Source organism: Vitis riparia, unplaced genomic scaffold, assembly GCF_004353265.1.
Source record: "Vitis riparia cultivar Riparia Gloire de Montpellier isolate 1030 unplaced genomic scaffold, EGFV_Vit.rip_1.0 scaffold541_pilon_pilon, whole genome shotgun sequence".
Taxonomy (NCBI): Eukaryota; Viridiplantae; Streptophyta; class Magnoliopsida; order Vitales; family Vitaceae; genus Vitis; species Vitis riparia.
The window spans coordinates 33,746-51,445 of NW_023269698.1; the positions used below are offsets into that span (position 1 = coordinate 33,746).

The window sequence follows — 17,700 nt, forward strand, 5'->3', positions numbered from 1 at the left end:
AGTGAGAAAAATAAAAATATTGTTGTTCGTAAAAAAAAAAAAATAGTAAAGTCATAACTCATAATATATCATTTTTTAAGTTTATTTTTCTTATGAAAAAATTTATAAAAATATAATTATACACAAAAAAGAATTAGTAAAGTCATTATGAATCTTTTAATCCAAAGATTTCTAGTATTAATGAATTTATTATTTAAGTTATAAATTTTAAAAAAAGAATATTAGATTTATTCATGATTCCAACACATTAAATTTTATTTAGTTTAAAGTTTATCATCACTTTACCACATGAGCTAAGATGAAAAAGCATGTCTCAAACACTTCACATTAGGGAGATGTGACAACAAAGAAAAAAGGAAAAAAGATCAAAAGACTTCGAGATAATCTTTAAAATATATTCCTCATGTTATGGCAAATATAGACCCATATTGAGCTCTCCCTTTGGGTCCTAGCCATTTAATCTTAGTTTAAGGGTAGTCCAGACAAGTTTGTGTTGACCAAAAAGTTGCCTCCTCGGCCAAATTGGGCTTTGATGATGCTAGGCCTCAAACGTGCTGGGCTAGCCCAAATCCAAGCTAGCTAGCCCTGGCCTGCCAGCTAGCCCATAGGTCTGCTAGGCCTTTAAGGACCAAATACCACATATTAATTCTAGAGACCCTGTCTTTGAAAAGTGAAAATCTGGTCTGCAAACGGAGCCCTTTCAGGAAAGGCAGACCCTAAAAGTAAGAAAGCACGAAGCAATTGAACAATTGTTATTGTTTCTTTTTTTTGTGGGGAGAATGGGGTTGGGAATTTCCATCCCCTCTTTTGCTCATTTCTATTGTTGGAATGCTTATGCTTATGCTTATGCTTATGCTTTAGTATATATGAGGAATTTTTAAGAGAAACATTATTTCATGTGCTCAATTTCTTCTGAGGTTTTTGGATAAAAACTGAAGTTAGAAACTCCTAAAACTAAAGCAATATTTAGTTCTTAGAAAATTTGAGAGAACAAGATGAAAAGAAAATCGAGAAAAAAAATTTTAAAATAAATTTAAAATTAATAAATTATATTTATATGTTATTTTAAATTCATTTTACATATTTTTCTTTTCCTCCACGAAGGTAAAGACATGATATCCTGGATTTAACCTTTGAATATAATTTTTGATAAATTTAGCTTAATTCCCCGCTATCCTTTTCCTGTAAATTAGTGGCATAACATGCATCATCAAACGTAGTGCTTCATTTTTCATTTTGGTGGCCTTTATGGTCAGTTAAGCAAGACAAAACCAAGAAATACACTACCTACTTTTCCATAAAGATGAAGCTTAGTTGAGAAGGTCATGATCTCTTCCCTCGTCTAGCCTATTCCACATTAATTGCTCATTGTAAAAGAATTAAAGTCCTTCATGCAAAGAAAAACCTTCAAAAGAATTGACTTAGTGGATGTGGAGATAAAGAATTTATAGCAAGGTAAAGAAGAAGAAAGAATGATAATTTATAGCTTTCAATATTACCTTAATAATTTTCAATCCGAATTTTTTTAAAGGAATAAAGAAAATGTCCCAAAGTTTTTTTCATTATTATATAAATAATTTTTCATATATTATTAAAGAATAAGGGACAAACCCTCATTTTACTTTAATAGCTTAAAAAGCTAAAATTTATCAATTAATTTTTTATTTTTTTAAAAAAATCCTACTATTCTAAATTTATTTTAATTTAGTCTTAATTCTTTAGAATTTATGTTTTAATTTCGAGTCACTTTTTTCATTGAAGAAGTGTATGTTTCATTTGGTATATCTCCAAGTAATTATTATTATTTTTTGTTTAAATTACTGTTATATCTATGGAAAACATAAATAAGGACACGAAAGTTTTAATAAAAAAATGGAAGAAAAATAGATAAATTAACTTATAATAAAATAAGTTTAAGTAAAGATTTGATAGATGATAAAGAAAATTTAATTTATCAAATAAAATTAGAAATTCCGAAATAATGGAACAAAAAAATTTATAACAAAAATAGTTATTATGATTGTTATGATTATAATATAATTAATTACTACAAATAAAAAAATTTAGAAAAACGCAAAACAAGGAAAATAATTATATTATTGGGCTGCCATGATCAAATTAGGTCCGTATCAGGCCTAACCCAGCCTGACTAGCACATGATCCAAGCTCTGCCTATGGACCTACCATTGGGCTTGGCCCAGTGAAACAGAGTAGATTGTTCCATTGATTTGATGTTTTGGCCTAAATGTAGTTGATCTTAAACACATGGAGGAACCCTCAGACCTCTCGGCTAAGACAAGCTTATTTGCATCAAGGTCCTCAGCCACTAGGCTTTTTGTTGTCTAGGTTAAACAATATATACCATATATTGAGAGAGTTTGAGTCTATTATTATTATTATTATTATTATTATTATTATTATTATTATTATTATTATTATTATACATAATCTATTGAGTCCATGTTTTTTTCCTTTCTCAATGATTAGTACATGGTCACATATCATATGGTTCATTTCTCCCACAATCTAATATTTTTTGTGGTCTCCATTGGTAATTTGTATTGATAAAGTTCAAGATCAAGCATTCACCTGACTCTCTAACTCCTTTATTGTTAGGATACCTGCCCTATCTTCACCATTGATATGGTGTCATAACCAAAGTGCTACTTGGCTAGCAGCAAATCCAGTGTTTCATGCAAGGAGTAAACACATCGAAATCGATCTCCATTTTATTCGATGTAAACTCCAACGAGCCATCACCATTCAGTATAATTTAGTCATTACATAACTAATTAGGCTTACTTTCTCAGTCCAATAAAAAAAGTGGTAAAGGCAAAAAGAAAAAAAAAAAAAAAAAAAAAAAGAAACAAAATGGGTGTAGTGGATGGGACTCTTATTTTCAAGTTTCCTAGATCTAATTCTATTACTATTTCGTGCAATACTTTCTATCTTGAATGTGATGGAAATTAGTTACTCTTACTTGATTGAAAGGTGATCTATAGAGTTGTGTGTAGCTGAACTATAAATTGGGTTGCGAGAATATTCTTGGACATATTCATTAAAATTTAATACACAAGAAATACATTACATGGGAATAAGAACTTCTGGAATCTAACATCAATTGAGCCACTGGTATAATCATTTTATACAATCATTTGTTCAATTAACAGAAATATAAATAAAGATGCTATGATGATGAACAACTACAATATGAATTTTTATTAAACTATACATTCATAATAAGTTGAACATACAGACAATTATTTTTACTCTAGTTCTGAAATTATTGCCAACTCTTGTTGAAAAACTCTTCCTGGCTTGCTCAAGTTTGTTGGAACTGTTGAAGCAAAAGGGTTAGGAGGCATGGTTAACTTGTCTCCTTCTCCTTCCAACATTTGAACCACAATTTTCATGGAAGGACGATCCACTGGACACCACTGAATACATGAAAGTCCCACAATTGCTAATTTCTTTGCAATTTCAACATCTCCTTCTTCTTCAATTCGAATATGCAATTCTTCCCCTATATCCAAATGATTATAAATCCATTCTGGGAAGTATACTTGGCTAGTACTCTCCACACTAACATCAATGTTCTTCCTTCCTCCAACCATTTCAAGTAATAACATTCCAAAACTATAAACATCTGACTTATAAGATACATTCCCAAAATTCCTAGATAACACTTCTGAAGCGATATAACCCATTGTTCCCCTTACAATTGTCATAGAGACTGCACTTTGTTCCTTGGAGCACAATTTGGCTAAACCAAAGTCAGAAATCTTTGGATTAAAGTTGTGGTCAAGTAAAATATTATGAGGTTTGATATCAAAATGAAGGATTCTTTGATCACAACCTTGATGAAGATACTCAATTCCTTTTGCTATACCTATAGCAATTTCTTGAAGTTTCTTCCAACTAAGTGAATAGTTCTTGACAACTCTTGAAAATATGAACTTCTCCAATGACTCATTTGGTAAGTACTCATAAATTAGAGCTCGTTTAAATCTATCAGCACAAAATCCAACTAAACGAACTATATTAACATGGTGGATTGTACCCATTGTTGCCACTTCATTAATGAACTCTTCCCCATTTCCTTGAGAATTGTTAAGGATTTTTACTGCAACAAAAACTTCATTTGAAAGCTTTCCTTTGTACACAGTTCCATATCCTCCTTGGCCTAATTTATCTTTGAATTGACTTGTGATCCTTTTAACATCAACATAGGAGTATCTTGAGGGCTTGAGAGCTTCATAGTCTTCTAGAAACTTTTTAACCTTTACTCTATTCTCTCTTTCTACTTTATCTGAGCTATAGACACGATAAAGCATAACAATCACTAACACGAGAAGAAAAAAACCAAAGATTGCACCTGCATACATAAAAAGAAGAAAACTTGAACTTTTTTATATAAATAAATAGATAAAATAACCAAATTAAGAATCTTTATCTCTATAATAAAATATGTATGAATAGAATATTACCTGTCACAATTATTTTCTTCGATACGCCTATAAAAAATTAAGAAAAAAAAAAGTAATTAGCTTGTTATGCTCTTGGAATTAAAAAAAAAAACATGCTAAATTACATGTTCATGTGATATGATTTTAATCTAATTAATTTTAGGCTAGGCCTCAACCTTATCTTTTGGTTTCTTTCTTGTATTCTATGCTTTCACTTTTAAGGTAGTACCAATTCTACTACTAACTCTATCCTAACTTGTAGTGGAAATTCAAACATACCCTTCTAATCCCTATTATGTATCATAGTTAGACTATGTTTCATAATAACTTACTGTCTCCATGACTCCCTCAGACACAAATTCATCCTATTTTATGACAAAAACTAAAATAAAAAATGAAACTCTATGTAAAAAGAATGTGGAGAAATCTCTATCCTTATTCTATACCATTATATATAGTGATCCAATTGGTAGGTACAATAACACTTGTTGATTTGATTGACCATTAACATCTAACTTCTCATCTTAGATATAAGGGAAAAGTCATCCATGTGGATAACTATTAAAACTAGAAAATGATGTTTATGGAGTTTTTTTTACACAATTGTAATTATTGAGAGTTGAAATAAAGATGAATTACTTGGAAAGTTTAGGGTTAGTATGGTCCACTTGGATATCAAAAAATAAATTAAGAAAATAATCTATATTCAATAATCTTAGTAATTTTCTTTTATTAAATATTTCCATATCCAAAAGGAATGCTTGAATATCAATTGTATTACTTTGTATTTTTAGGTTCACATCCTTGGAAAAATATGAAGAAAATAAAGAAAAATATTGATTGTAAGTAGCTAGGAAAGAATCCATTATAAAAGAACTTTTAACATTTTTCTTTTATTTCTTTAATTTTTCAAAAAATTAAATCCAAAATAAACATCTAACTCTTTGTTCAATTATTTCCCTTAATTTTATTGAGCTCTAAAAATTTGAAGAAAGAAAAGAAAATGTGTTAGTTTAGCTCAATGTTTTGAGGTGAAATGCAAGAAAAACAATATATTACTTTAGCCAAAAATTCATCTAACAAGAGTTTTAAAATGTAAATTCCATCCAAGATTTTAGTTCCACATTCATAACCTATAAATTCAATAATCAGAATTTATCAGCTCATATCCTTTGCAATGGTTTTTTTATTCCAAAATGGAGAATTTGTATATTACATCATAGTAGAGGATATGAGGTGGGCATGAAAGATGAAAAGAAGATGAATAGGGAATTAAGATACATAAGAATACCTTTAACTTTAATACATTCAGTTTCTGGTTCCGTGCTATTACTCTTCTTCAGTCTGCATATTTTTCCTCCTCCTGGGCAGCTTCCACATATTGATTTCGACCACTTCAAAGAAAATGCACTTTCAATGAACATAAAATCCTCAGGACCTACATTAGCTGGAGCTGAAGCGTTGTAAAGCCTGCGGCAAGAGGATAGATCCGTATATTGGACAGATAGGTAGGAATAAACAGCATAAACTGGGTTACCAGGGATAGAAAGGCAAGGGATGGACTGAAAACGAGATGATTCTGTTTTGTCTGAGGAACAATTGAACAAGATGAAGTCCCGTTCAAATTTGAAGTGGAAGGGGGAGGCAGCTAAATTGAGGTTTCGAAGCTGTCTCGCAAGGCAATTATCCGGGTCCTGGACAATGATTTCCCGGGATTTGTAAACTATTTTCTTCACCAAGAGCTTTACCGAAACTGGCAGGTCTAGCATGGTCTGATTATTCTCAGTGTAAGATAACTCAAATCCCGGATATCCACAGTGGTGTGGCTGGTGTTTTAGACGGAAAGGGAACCGGATGAGTGGACCCTGGTCGCCACAACCATTCGATGTCATGCACTCATCTCGGCCCCCTCTCATCTCCACAAACAAGGTCAGAAACAAGAACAAAAACAAACAGAGATATCGATCCATTTTTATGGAAGGAATTTGTGATTTTTGCCAAGGACAGAAATCTCTGGTATAGGAAAGAAAGAGGAAAGGGAGATACAAATATCGCGAGGAGATTAGCCTGAAAATTTATAGAGAAGAATTGTAGGAAGGAGGATTACTGCGGCGGTACATTTTACTAATAGATTTTCACTTTATAACAATGTCCTTTCACCCTGTATCACATGTATATGTTTATTTTGTCTCTTTCAAAATGTAAGTATTCCATTTAATTTATACATATAAACATTTTTATGTAAGTCACATTACCTACTCTAAAATTTAATAATACTTCATTTATTATAATTTAAATCTAAATGGACCGTCCTCCTTAATTTATTTTGTATGTTTTTTAAAAATCAAATTTTGATTTAAAGTAGGCATTTGATTAAAAGAAATAAAACTTAAAATACAAATAATAAAAAACTATATAAAACATATAGAAGTTTAAATTATTGGAAAAATGGTAACTTAGCAAGATACCGTACATAATTCATTATTTGTACAAGGTTAATTTGGTATACATTATGGCTCATGTCGAGGAAAGTTGCTAATTCAGTAGTAAGATCCTTTTTTTTAAAAAAAAAAAATTAATTTCAAATATAGTGATTCTTGATTTTCATTTTCATTATGCTAATTCAGAAGCCTCTAATGATTGAACCTGATCATGAACAGAGGGTGGGTATGCGTTTCTTCAATGTGAAGTTATCCATACATAGAAAAATCAAAGTAGTTGACTATAACAGTCAATAAGGCTCATTTCACACTCTTTTCACGTTGCAGGAAAGTTGGGACCGCAAGCCTGTTGGGGGCTAATTTGATACCTCTCTCTTAAATTAAACATAAAACTGAAGAGTTCCAACTCCGTATCTCTCTCAAATGTTATGATGTTTAGAGAAGCAAAACTTGTGGCGTTAGCGCTCTTCCACACTTTCTTGCTTGCAATTTGTGCTGCTAATGGAAACCAGACTTGCAGACCCTCTTCTTGTGGAGAGATTCAAAACATCAGCAACCCTTTCCGATTGAAAGGTGATCCATCTGGGTGTGGTGATCCTGACTATGAATTGGTCTGCGAAAACAATCGTACTATGGTAAACGGCGGGGAGGGTGAGAAATACTATGTTGCTGATATCAACTACGATCACTATACCATTCGGGTAGTGGATCCTGGGGTCGAAAAGGGCAACTGTCTCTCAACTCTTCTCTATTTCTTGACAAGAGAATTCTCCATTAATGATTACGGTACATATTATTTGGAGTGGAAGGGAATGACCAGTACAGCAGTTTTAATGAATTGCGACCAGCCAATAAGTGACGGCAGCTACATTCCTATCACTCCTTGCAATGCGACTTCATCTTCCTCACAAGCATATGTTTATGCACTAGTCGGAGGCGAGTCCATGGAAGTGGGAGATATTAAGTATTCATGCACCATCAGCAGGAGTATTATTACTCAATTCTTGAAGCCCGGCAATCTTTCAATGTCAGATTTGCAAGAAGTGCTGCTTCTGGGGCTTGATCTTTCATTTTTGAGCTTCCGCTGCAAAAGCGAATGCGAGGTGAAAGGGCTAGACTGCAAGCGGAATTATAGCAATTATACCGTACAGTGCCAATGTATGAGCAATGTTTATTTTTATCCATTCATGTATTTATTTTGCTTCAACATTTTATAACTAATAATATTTGCTTAATTCTTAGGTTCTTTTCCTTTCTGCTATCTATAATCAGTGAGACTTTGGGAGTTTACTTTTATTATCTTTCATGTTCATTTTTACTTCTATTATCTTTCTCATGTTAAATTCAATTTATGTTGTTTTTCTGTTAACAGGATATACATTACACGTGGACTACTTTATCCAAAGTAAGGCTTATTAGTTCCATTTGTTGTAGAAGAAAGAAAGAGATTTTTTTTATTTTTTTATTTTTTATTTTCATTCCATTAATTTCAACATGGTACCTGTGGGCTGCTTTATATCATTGTCTAGTTGGCAGTCACATAGAGCAAAATGCAAAAGCTTCTTCTACTTTTACCATTGACCATATTTACTGAATTTCAACCTGCAGACACTACAAGAAAAATGGGAAACAATGACGTTTTTTAAGCGTCAAGAAAGGTAACAGATGACGCTTCTCTAAAGTGTCCTCTTCGCCTCTGTCATTGTATGTCTTAGGCAACAATGACACTTTCAGGAAGCGCCATCTTTGGCTGAAAAAAGCCCAACAAAATAAAGGTTCTGTTTTTGGCTGAAAAATGACTTTACAAAACTCTAAATCCGATCTTCACCGTTCAAATTTAACATTAATGACTTATGAACCTCTCCTCCAAATTTCAGCTCAATCAGACCATGAACAAAGCGGCATCGGACCTTTGATGAAATCTGGGCATGATGTAAAAAACCGTTGTTTTTCTCTCTTCTCCTCTTTCTCTCTAATGACTGTTTGAAACTCCAAATCCGATCTCCATCGTTAATATTGAATATACATGAGCCACGAACCTCTCCTTCAAATTTCAACTCGATCGGACCACGGACGAAGCGGGATCGGACATTTGATGAAATCTGGGCATGATGAGAAAAACCTGCGTTTTTCTCTCTTCTCCTCTTTCTTTCTAATGACTTTCCGAAACTCCAAATCCGATCTTCACCGTTCAGATTGAAGATAAATGAGTCACGAAACTCTCCTCCAAATTTCAGCTCAATCGGACCACAGACGAAGTGGGATCGGACCTTTGATGAAATCTGGGCATGATGAGAAAAACTTGTGTTTTTCTCTCTTCTCTTCTTTCTCACTAAAAACGGTGGCTCTCTCCCTTCTTTCTTGTCTTCCAAAAGTTAGGGTTTTCAATGGAGACTTTATAACAAATTCTAAAATACCATGCATGTCCTTTTTCAATAAATTAAAAATAGTATTCTTTATTTCATCTTTCAATAATAATTTTTATATATTGAACTCATAATGAATTTATATTGTTTAATTATTTGATATTTTAGGTTGATGTTGGTTTAATTTGAATATTGATATTTTAAAAAAAAACTAATTTAATAGAATGAGCTTAATTCCCATAAATATTAGAAAATTTTTATAAATATTCTTATTGCATTTAGTTTTATTGTGAGTCTACTCATCATTAAATTAATTTAAATATTAATTTATTTCATTTTATTTAAATAATTTCAAATTTATATTCATTAACTATAAAACCTTCTCAAATAAAAGGGTTAAACCCAATAAATGTGGCCCAAGGCCCGAACAAGTGCTCAAAATAGGCCACTTTTTTGTGGTCCACAAATAAATTAACAAATTATTTTTAAATGAAATATAAGATAATTTCTAATTTAATAAAAATGAAAAATAGTTTATGAAAATAGATTCTATTGATACAAACTATAAAAAAATTAATATCAAATAATAAAAAAATAATTTATTAGGATTTTATTTTATTTATATCCAATTTTTTTAAAAAAACCTTAATGTAGCAACTTTATGTCATTAATATTAATGTCAATTTACCATAATTAATTTATAGAATAAAATTCTAATATCAAAATTTGTATAAGTTAACTTAAAAACAAAAATTTTAAAAGTCAATACAACTATGACACTTATCAGGAGCGTTATTACATACCCATCAAATAATGATGCTTATAATAAGTATCAAGGTAAATAATAGAACTATGATGCTTCTTATAAGCGTCATTATATACACAGTTATAAGGAAAAAGATGACATCAAATAATGACACTTATAATAAGTATCAAGATAAATAATACAACTATGACACTTCTTATAAGCGTCATTGTATACCCTCAATAATGACGCTTTTAGAAAGCATCATAAAATAAAGCGTCATTAATTTCAATTTTTGTAGTAGTGAGACTTCGGATATCTTTCGGATGGAGACATAACAACTTTAGTTGGTAAGGCTTTGAGAAGTTCTTTATAATAATAATAATAAATTATTAATTTGATGATAAAATGAAATGATAATTTATTTTTGGAGTTCACGATAAATGAATAAAATAAAGAATTGTTATTCTAAATTACACATTCAATCCCATAATAGTCAATATGTGGTATGTGCTTAATTTTATTTTTAATTTAAATATATATAATAAATTTCTAAAAATTTTAAAAATATTATAAGACATTTGAGACTGAGGTCATAGCTGAATAAAGAAAATATATTTAAATTAATCAATAGTATAATAAATGATTGGATTTTTCATCCACTTAACTAATAATAACTATGATGATGATTATTATTATTAATATTACCCTTTCTCTTCTATCCTATCCATCTCTTCCTAATTTTTAATCAAAACCAATAGCAGTAATGATATTTCTCTTGTATTTGTTTCTTGCTTATTTTTAAATCTATCATATGTATGAATCTTTCTTTTCTTGAACTTAATAATTTTTGTTCCTCTCATATTTGCAGCTGGGGCATTCTTGATATTTCAACTCATGGGTAAGGCTTCCAGATCTCAATAAGTCTATAATTGCACACGTCTTATACCTCTTTTTGCCTGGCACTTTTGGAATCCTTTCATTCAAGATAAAAACTGACAATCAAGTTTGGCAATGCATTTGGTTGTACAAAATGAATCATAAATTGAAATTCCAATTTGTGAAATTCAGAAATTTTCTTTCAAATAAAATTATTATTATTTTAAAAAAAATTTGTGATGTATTTGATTTCAAATTATTCCCAGATTTGTTAGAGTACAAGGAAATTGAAGAATAGAGTTGGAATTTGGCATCTAATTTCATTCCTTAATTTTGTACAACAAAACAAATTTTCTCAATTGATTATTCCATCCTTTATGTATATCATGCTGTCACCCAAAAGAAAAAGAGTCACATGACTATGTTTGAGTGGAAATCCAAAACCTAAGACATAGGTGAAATGACCTTTTCAAAACTAATTCTATTTGTTGGATTTGATGATTGAATGTGGATAGATGATTATAAACTTCCTCTGACGTTTCTCATATCTTTAACATGTGATTTATATGTAGTCATGATCATCATCGGACGAGCTGTGATTGGTATTTTGTGCCTCTTTGCCTATTTAATTTACAAGTTTCGACGGAGACACTTATCATTAGGATATTGAAGAATTCCTACATAACTACCAAAATCTTCGACCAATCAAATACACATATTCAGACATAAAGAGGATGACTCATAATTTTAAGCATAAATTAGGTCAAGGAGGTTTTGGCTCTGTGTACAAAGGAAAACTCCGAAGTGGCCGCATTGTAGCGGTAAAAATGTTAGTTATGTCAAAGGCTAATGGGCAAGATTTTATCAATGAAGTTGCTACAATTGGAAGAATTCATCATGTTAATGTGGTGAGACTTGTTGGATTTTGCATACAGAGATCAAAATGGGCCCTTATATATGACTACATGCCCATTGGATCTCTTGATAAGTTTGTTTTTCTTGATCAAGGAAACAACATTCCTTTGAGTTGGGAAAGATTATACAAGATTGCACTTGGAGTAGGACGTGGGATCGAATACTTACATCAAGGGTGTGATATGCAAATTCTTCATTTTGATATCAAGCCACACAACATTCTTCTTGATGAAGACTTCACACCAAAAGTTTCAGATTTCGGTCTTGCAAAATTATACTCAACAGATGAAAGTATTGTATCAATCACTGCTGCTAGAGGAACCTTGGGCTACATTGCTCCTGAATTGTTCTACAAAAACATTGGAGGTGTATCATTTAAGGCTGATGTTTATAGTTTTGGAATGTTGTTATTGGAAATGGTGGGAAAAAGGAAGAATGTGAATGCATTTGCAGAGCATTCAAGTCAAATATATTTCCCATCATGGATTTATGATAGATATGATAAAGGAGAGGACATGGAAATGGGAGATGCCACTGAGGATGAAAAAAAGTATGTAAGGAAAATGGTGATAGTTGCGCTATGGTGTGTACAAATGAAGCCTGTGGATCGTCCTTCAATGAGCAAAACATTGGAAATGCTTGAAGGAGAGATTGAACTATTGAAAATGCCTCCTAAGCCAACTCTATGGTCTATCGAGAATCATGAGCAATCCATGGTAGAGGTACCAATTTCATCATCCAATTCCATGGGTACAATAAGCTTAAATGGAAGGTAGTCATACTCCATCTAGTTGCTTATTTTGTAATCCAATAATAATGTGTGATTGTGTCTTATGTGTAAGGTTTCTATGAGATCAGTGTATGTAATAAAATAAAGTTTCTTCTTCAAACAATAGTTTGGTTCCTTGTAAGTAAGGTTACGTACAAGTAATAAAATATCATTTTAGATATTTGAATAGTGTTCTTGCTTGCCCTTAAAATTATCAAAGAAAATCCTCCATTTCCTTTGAAGTTCTATTTTTTTTCAAGTATTCTACAAAAATAATTATTGGGGTTGTAGATGTTCGGCTAAGTTATTTTGTTATAACTTGTTGCTAGTAGTAATCTGGGCTTTCAAGGATCAATAGTGCCAATTACAACATTTCTTTGGTAAGTAATTCCATATAGCTTTTGTTAGAGAAGTGTCCTTGGGCCCTCTAAAGGTTACAATTACATTCTTGGACATTGGATTGCACCATTCCATATATGGTTCTTCAAATTAATGGACACTTTGATTTCTCCATTCATAGACTTCTACGCCTTGTTGAAATTTAATTAGGACTTTGATCTTACCCTTCGCACTTTAAATCAGGCTCTCAAATCAAAAGTTGCATTTTAATAGAGAGAGAATTAACAAAGAAGTAACAATCTGAGAGCTCAAACCTTTCCTTGATATATGTCTATTACTATAATTCATTATGAGCATAAAATTGTAAGAGTAAATAAATATTCAAAATTTTAAAATGGTCTCCTACAACTCACACCGTTCAATAATTTCTGTGGACCATTGTACATGTGGTCAATTTTGATGCTTTATTTATTGAATATGACTTTTCAAATAAAACCATCGAGTCAATTTTCTTGACACTAAAAGTAAGTTGGTCCTTATATTTATAGAACTCTATTTCTTTTATCTTTAGAAATGTGAAATGTGCTAGATGTGATAGGACCATAATACTACATGAATTATGACGATAATACCATACATTGTATTCCAGTACGTATCTATGAGCAATGTCTATTTTAATTTATTTATGAATATATTTTGCTTGCTAGATTTCCGAAGCTTCACTCCCATTAAATATAAAATATGGGGAATCTAGATTTTCCATGAATTGGTCAAAACCTGTTTGTGGAAATTGTGAAGCAGAAGGTGGGAAATGCAGGCTGAAGATGAGTAATGGCATGTAATCTGAACTTGAGTGCATAAAGAAGCCAGAAAAAGGTACGTGCTACACAATATTAGCCCATGGTATATTCCTTTGCACCTTGATATGGAAACGGAAATTTTGACATAATTTCATTTTATCTATTCGTATCTTGATATGGAAACATCAAAGACCCCCCTAAAAAGAAAAAAGAAGCCCTGTGGGAACCATGGGAATGAACACAAAGTCATAGGCTTCAGTCCAAGAACACCACCTAAAATTAATCTGTATGGCATCATCACGTGATAGATTATGATTTATTAATTTCAAAAGCATAACTAGCTACTAAGTTTATTATTATCTCTTACAGGTGCATAAAAGAAAAACTAACAATTATTGGTGATTTTCTATTCACACATATATATGGATTTGCATTTGAGATCAACTTTAGTTGTGTCAGTTCTTTGAAGAAAAAAAAACTTTCATCATGCCTTGAAGTGAAATTTCCATCCTCAATCCCCATTAAATAACATATAATTGTCTTATTTGGAGAGTGTAAAAGCCTACTAAATTGGTTCAATATATTTAGTAGCACCAAAATATCAAAGCAGAACCCTATAATATGCCTCTTCCAACAATTTAACAATTTGCAGTAATTATCATCTATAAAAGGGATTTTATTTATTTATTTTGCTAAAATGAGAAAGAATGGAATTCAAGTTCAAGAGTAGTCATTTTTGGAAGATTACATAGCTCTCAAGCCTACAAGATACTCTTATGTTGATATTAAGAAGATCACAAATCAATTCCAAGATAAATTGGGTGAAGGAGGTTATGGAACAGTGTATAAGGGAAAGTTGTCTGATGAAGTTCATGTTGCAGTCAAGATCCTGAACAACACCAATGGAAATGGGGAGGAGTTTCTTAATGAAGTGGGAACCATGGGTAGAATCCACCATGTCAATGTTGTTCGCTTAGCTAGCTTTTGTGCTAATGGATTTAGACGAGCTCTTATTTATGAGTTCTTGCCAAATGAGTCGCTAGAGAAGTTCATATTTTCAAGAACAATTAAAAACCATTCCCTAGGTTGGAAAAAACTTCAATATATTGCTTTAGGTATTGCCAAAGGAATTGAATATCTTCACCAAGGTTGTGATCAACGAATCCTCCATTTTGATATCAAACCTCATAATATTTTACTTGATCACAATTTTAATCCAAAAATAGTTGATTTTGGCCTCGCCAAATTATGTTCCAAGGAACAAAGTGTAGTTTCTATGACTACAGCTAGGGAGACCATGGGCTATATTGCTCCAGAGATGTTATCCAGGAATTTAGGGAATGTGTCTTGCAAGTCAGATGTTTTTAGCTATGGAATGCTATTACTTGAAATGGTAGGAGGAATGAAGAATATTGATGTTACTGTGGAAAATACTAGTCAAGTTTACTTCCCAGAATGGATTTATAATCATCTAGATCAAGGTGAAGAGCTACAAATTCGAATTGATGAAGAAGGAGATACTCAAATAGTAAAAAAATTGACAATTATTGGACTTTGGTGTATTCAATGGTTCCCAGCAGATCGTCCTTCTATGAAGCTTGTGGTTCAGATGTTAGAAGGAGAACATAATTTATCCACACCTCCTAATCCTTTCACTTGCACTGGTCCAACAAAAACGAATGCAAGCACATCTAAAAGATACCTTCAACAAGAGTTAACAGTTACCTCAGAAATTGAATGAAAGATGTCATCCTGTCTTTTTCAATTTTTAGAAGTGTGTAATTTAAATATGATGTAGTAATCCTCCATCAATGTAGGTTCACAATTTTATTGTTATCATGTACCAGTATTTTTACTACAATATTCATTTTGAGGCTGAACTTACAATATGTTTCAAAAGTTCTCTCCCACATAATTGATTTCTTCTTCATAATGTTTTCTGTAGTACAAGCAAAAATATATGATTAGTCTCAAAGCTTTGACTAGCAAAAGGGCAGCTTATTTTACCAAATTTCAACAAGAAGTCTAGCAGTCTATCTTTGGGGAAAAAAAATTGTTTTGTTTTTAACAAGATTTTCCGTTATAGATTCAATATCATGTCATAATTTATTAGATAAATTTCAAAATTTCAAATCTAGTGTATATAAAGTGGCTGGGAAACAGTGGAAAACACTGAGATGAGCAGTGTTGCCTAAAAATTGAGGCTTTTAATTATTGACAATAGGATATATAAGCCTTAAGGCTTTTAATTATTTATATTATAGAAGTTTAAGAGAAAATGTGACCAAAAAAATAATGTGAAAAGATGAAAGAAAAAAAGAGTGAAAAATAATATAAATATATTTCTTTTCTTTTCTTTTCTTTTCTCTTTTACATAAAGATTAAAAATTTTGAAAATTGTATAAATTGTATTATTATTACTATTATTATATATGATTTCCTTTGTACTTTACATGATAAACTAAAGAAGAAAATTTTGATTTGTCTTTACTTTATTTGTGTTCTTTTTTAGAGAAATAAAGATACTTTCTTTTAGAGAAGTATGTTGGTGTAGTTTAAGTTTCTTCAATGGTTGCAATAACATCCATGGGCAGTTTGATTGCATCATTCCATGGTCTTGAGATTAATGGATGCTTTGGTTTCTTAAATATTAGTTTTCCACTCCATATAAGAATGGTCCAACGTTAATTTCTATTTATTAAATTGACTTTGAAAATAAGAACCCAATTGAATCAATTTCCTTGGTAATAAGTGGAAATTTGTCCTTACATTTGGAGGACTTCATTTCTTTCTCTTTACAAATATGCAATGAGCTTAATGTGATAGAAGGAGAGTGTGAATTTCTCATCTGTGGATTTTTAGGGTCAAGTTAATTTCTTATTCCACCTACTTGCTTGACTATAAGAGTTTCCAATGTTGAAAAGTGAAGCAAGACACAACAAAAACCGACTTGCTCCTTTCCTCCTATATGTATTTATCTAATTTTCCACAAAAAAAATCCACCATTAAGAAGTTCTCACCTCCTTCCATCTATTCACATCTAGCTCATTGCACAAATATAAAGGCAAATGAATCAAATCCTCCAAATGTAAGGACAAACCTCAATTCAAAGCCAAGATTGACTAGGGGGTCTTCATTTGAAAAGTCATATATATAGATTCCATCACTATAACTTAACAATGGGCCATATGTAAGAACAATGGACCACACCCATTACAATGACTTCACATGTATATAATGGACCATATGTAAACAAAGAGTCATTCGAATTATTGAAGGTTCATGATGCTATAAATTTGTTGTTGGTTAATTAGAATTTGCTATAACACCTTTTATCAAAACCAAAATTCCTTTTTTTTCTTTTTTCTTTTTTTTTTTTTATAATCTTATTAAGTTGATAAAACAACGCACGAAAGAAACTCTTAAGTCTCACCATTACATTTATTCAATTACATCTAATAAAACCAACTTGAAATCTTTAACTAGTTAATTTGTTCTACGGACTCTCGATAACTTGACAAGTATCATTTAATTAAGAGTTGCCAATGTTGAAAAGTGAAGCAAGACACAACAAAAACCGACTTGCTCATTTCCTCCTATATGTATTTATCTACTTTTCCACAAAAAATCCACCATTAAGAAGTTCTCACCTCCTTCCATCTATCACATCTAGCTTATTGCACAAATCTAAAGGCAAAGGTATCAAATCCTCCAAATGTAAGGACAAACCTCAATTCAATGCCAAGATTGACTAGGGGGTCTTCATTTGAAAAGTCATATATATAGATTCCATCACTATAAATTAACAATGGGCCATATGTAAGAACAATGGACCACACCCATTACAATGACTTCACATGTATATAATGGACCATATGTAAACAAAGAGTCATTAGAATTATTGAAGGTTCATGATGCTACAAATTTGTGGTTGTTTAATTAGAATTTGCTGTAACACCTTTTATCAAAACCAAAATTCC

General features: G+C 31.4%; 3 protein-coding genes and 1 pseudogene across 4 annotated transcripts; 3 read left to right on the forward strand and 1 right to left on the reverse strand.

Moving 5' to 3' along the window:
• Positions 1–3,036: 3,036 nt before the first annotated feature.
• LOC117910032 (rust resistance kinase Lr10-like) lies at positions 3,037–6,496 on the reverse strand. 2 transcript variants are annotated; one of them, XM_034824086.1, is made up of 3 exons: positions 5,758–6,496; positions 4,488–4,514; positions 3,037–4,375 (listed from the first exon to the last, which is right to left on the reverse strand). In XM_034824086.1, exons 1-3 carry the CDS (start codon positions 6,434–6,436, stop codon positions 3,267–3,269), a joined length of 1,815 nt encoding a protein of 604 aa, XP_034679977.1. In that variant the 5' UTR covers positions 6,437–6,496; the 3' UTR covers positions 3,037–3,266. The 2 variants fall into 2 exon arrangements, with proteins under 2 accessions (XP_034679977.1, XP_034679978.1); XM_034824087.1 differs by lacking the exon at positions 4,488–4,514.
• An 817-nt stretch (positions 6,497–7,313) lies between these two features.
• Positions 7,314–8,316, forward strand: LOC117910022. The gene is made up of 2 exons (XM_034824074.1): positions 7,314–8,057; positions 8,280–8,316. Exons 1-2 carry the CDS (start codon positions 7,336–7,338, stop codon positions 8,314–8,316), a joined length of 759 nt encoding a protein of 252 aa, XP_034679965.1. The 5' UTR covers positions 7,314–7,335.
• Positions 8,317–10,895: 2,579 nt separating this feature from the next.
• LOC117910033 lies at positions 10,896–12,738 on the forward strand (annotated as a pseudogene).
• Positions 12,739–13,751: 1,013 nt separating this feature from the next.
• On the forward strand, positions 13,752–15,461 carry LOC117910023 (rust resistance kinase Lr10-like). Its single transcript, XM_034824076.1, has 2 exons — positions 13,752–13,758; positions 14,473–15,461. The coding sequence occupies exons 1-2, from the start codon at positions 13,752–13,754 to the stop codon at positions 15,459–15,461; spliced, it is 996 nt and encodes a 331-aa protein (XP_034679967.1).
• The last annotated feature ends 2,239 nt before the right edge of the window (positions 15,462–17,700 follow it).

Excerpts from the sequence above, each read along its gene's own strand:
- LOC117910032 (XM_034824086.1), bottom strand. The coding sequence starts at position 6,436 with ATGGATCGATATCTCTGTTTGTTTTTGTTCTTGTTTCTGACCTTGTTT. Across the intron at positions 4,515-5,757 it reads TGAATGTATTAAAGTTAAAG|GCGTATCGAAGAAAATAATT; the intron begins GTATTCTTATGT and ends AATTTTTTATAG. Across the intron at positions 4,376-4,487 it reads GAAGAAAATAATTGTGACAG|GTGCAATCTTTGGTTTTTTT; the intron begins GTAATATTCTAT and ends TTATGTATGCAG.
- LOC117910022 (XM_034824074.1), top strand. The coding sequence starts at position 7,336 with ATGATGTTTAGAGAAGCAAAACTTGTGGCGTTAGCGCTCTTCCACACT. Across the intron at positions 8,058-8,279 it reads TATAGCAATTATACCGTACA|GATATACATTACACGTGGAC; the intron begins GTGCCAATGTAT and ends TTCTGTTAACAG.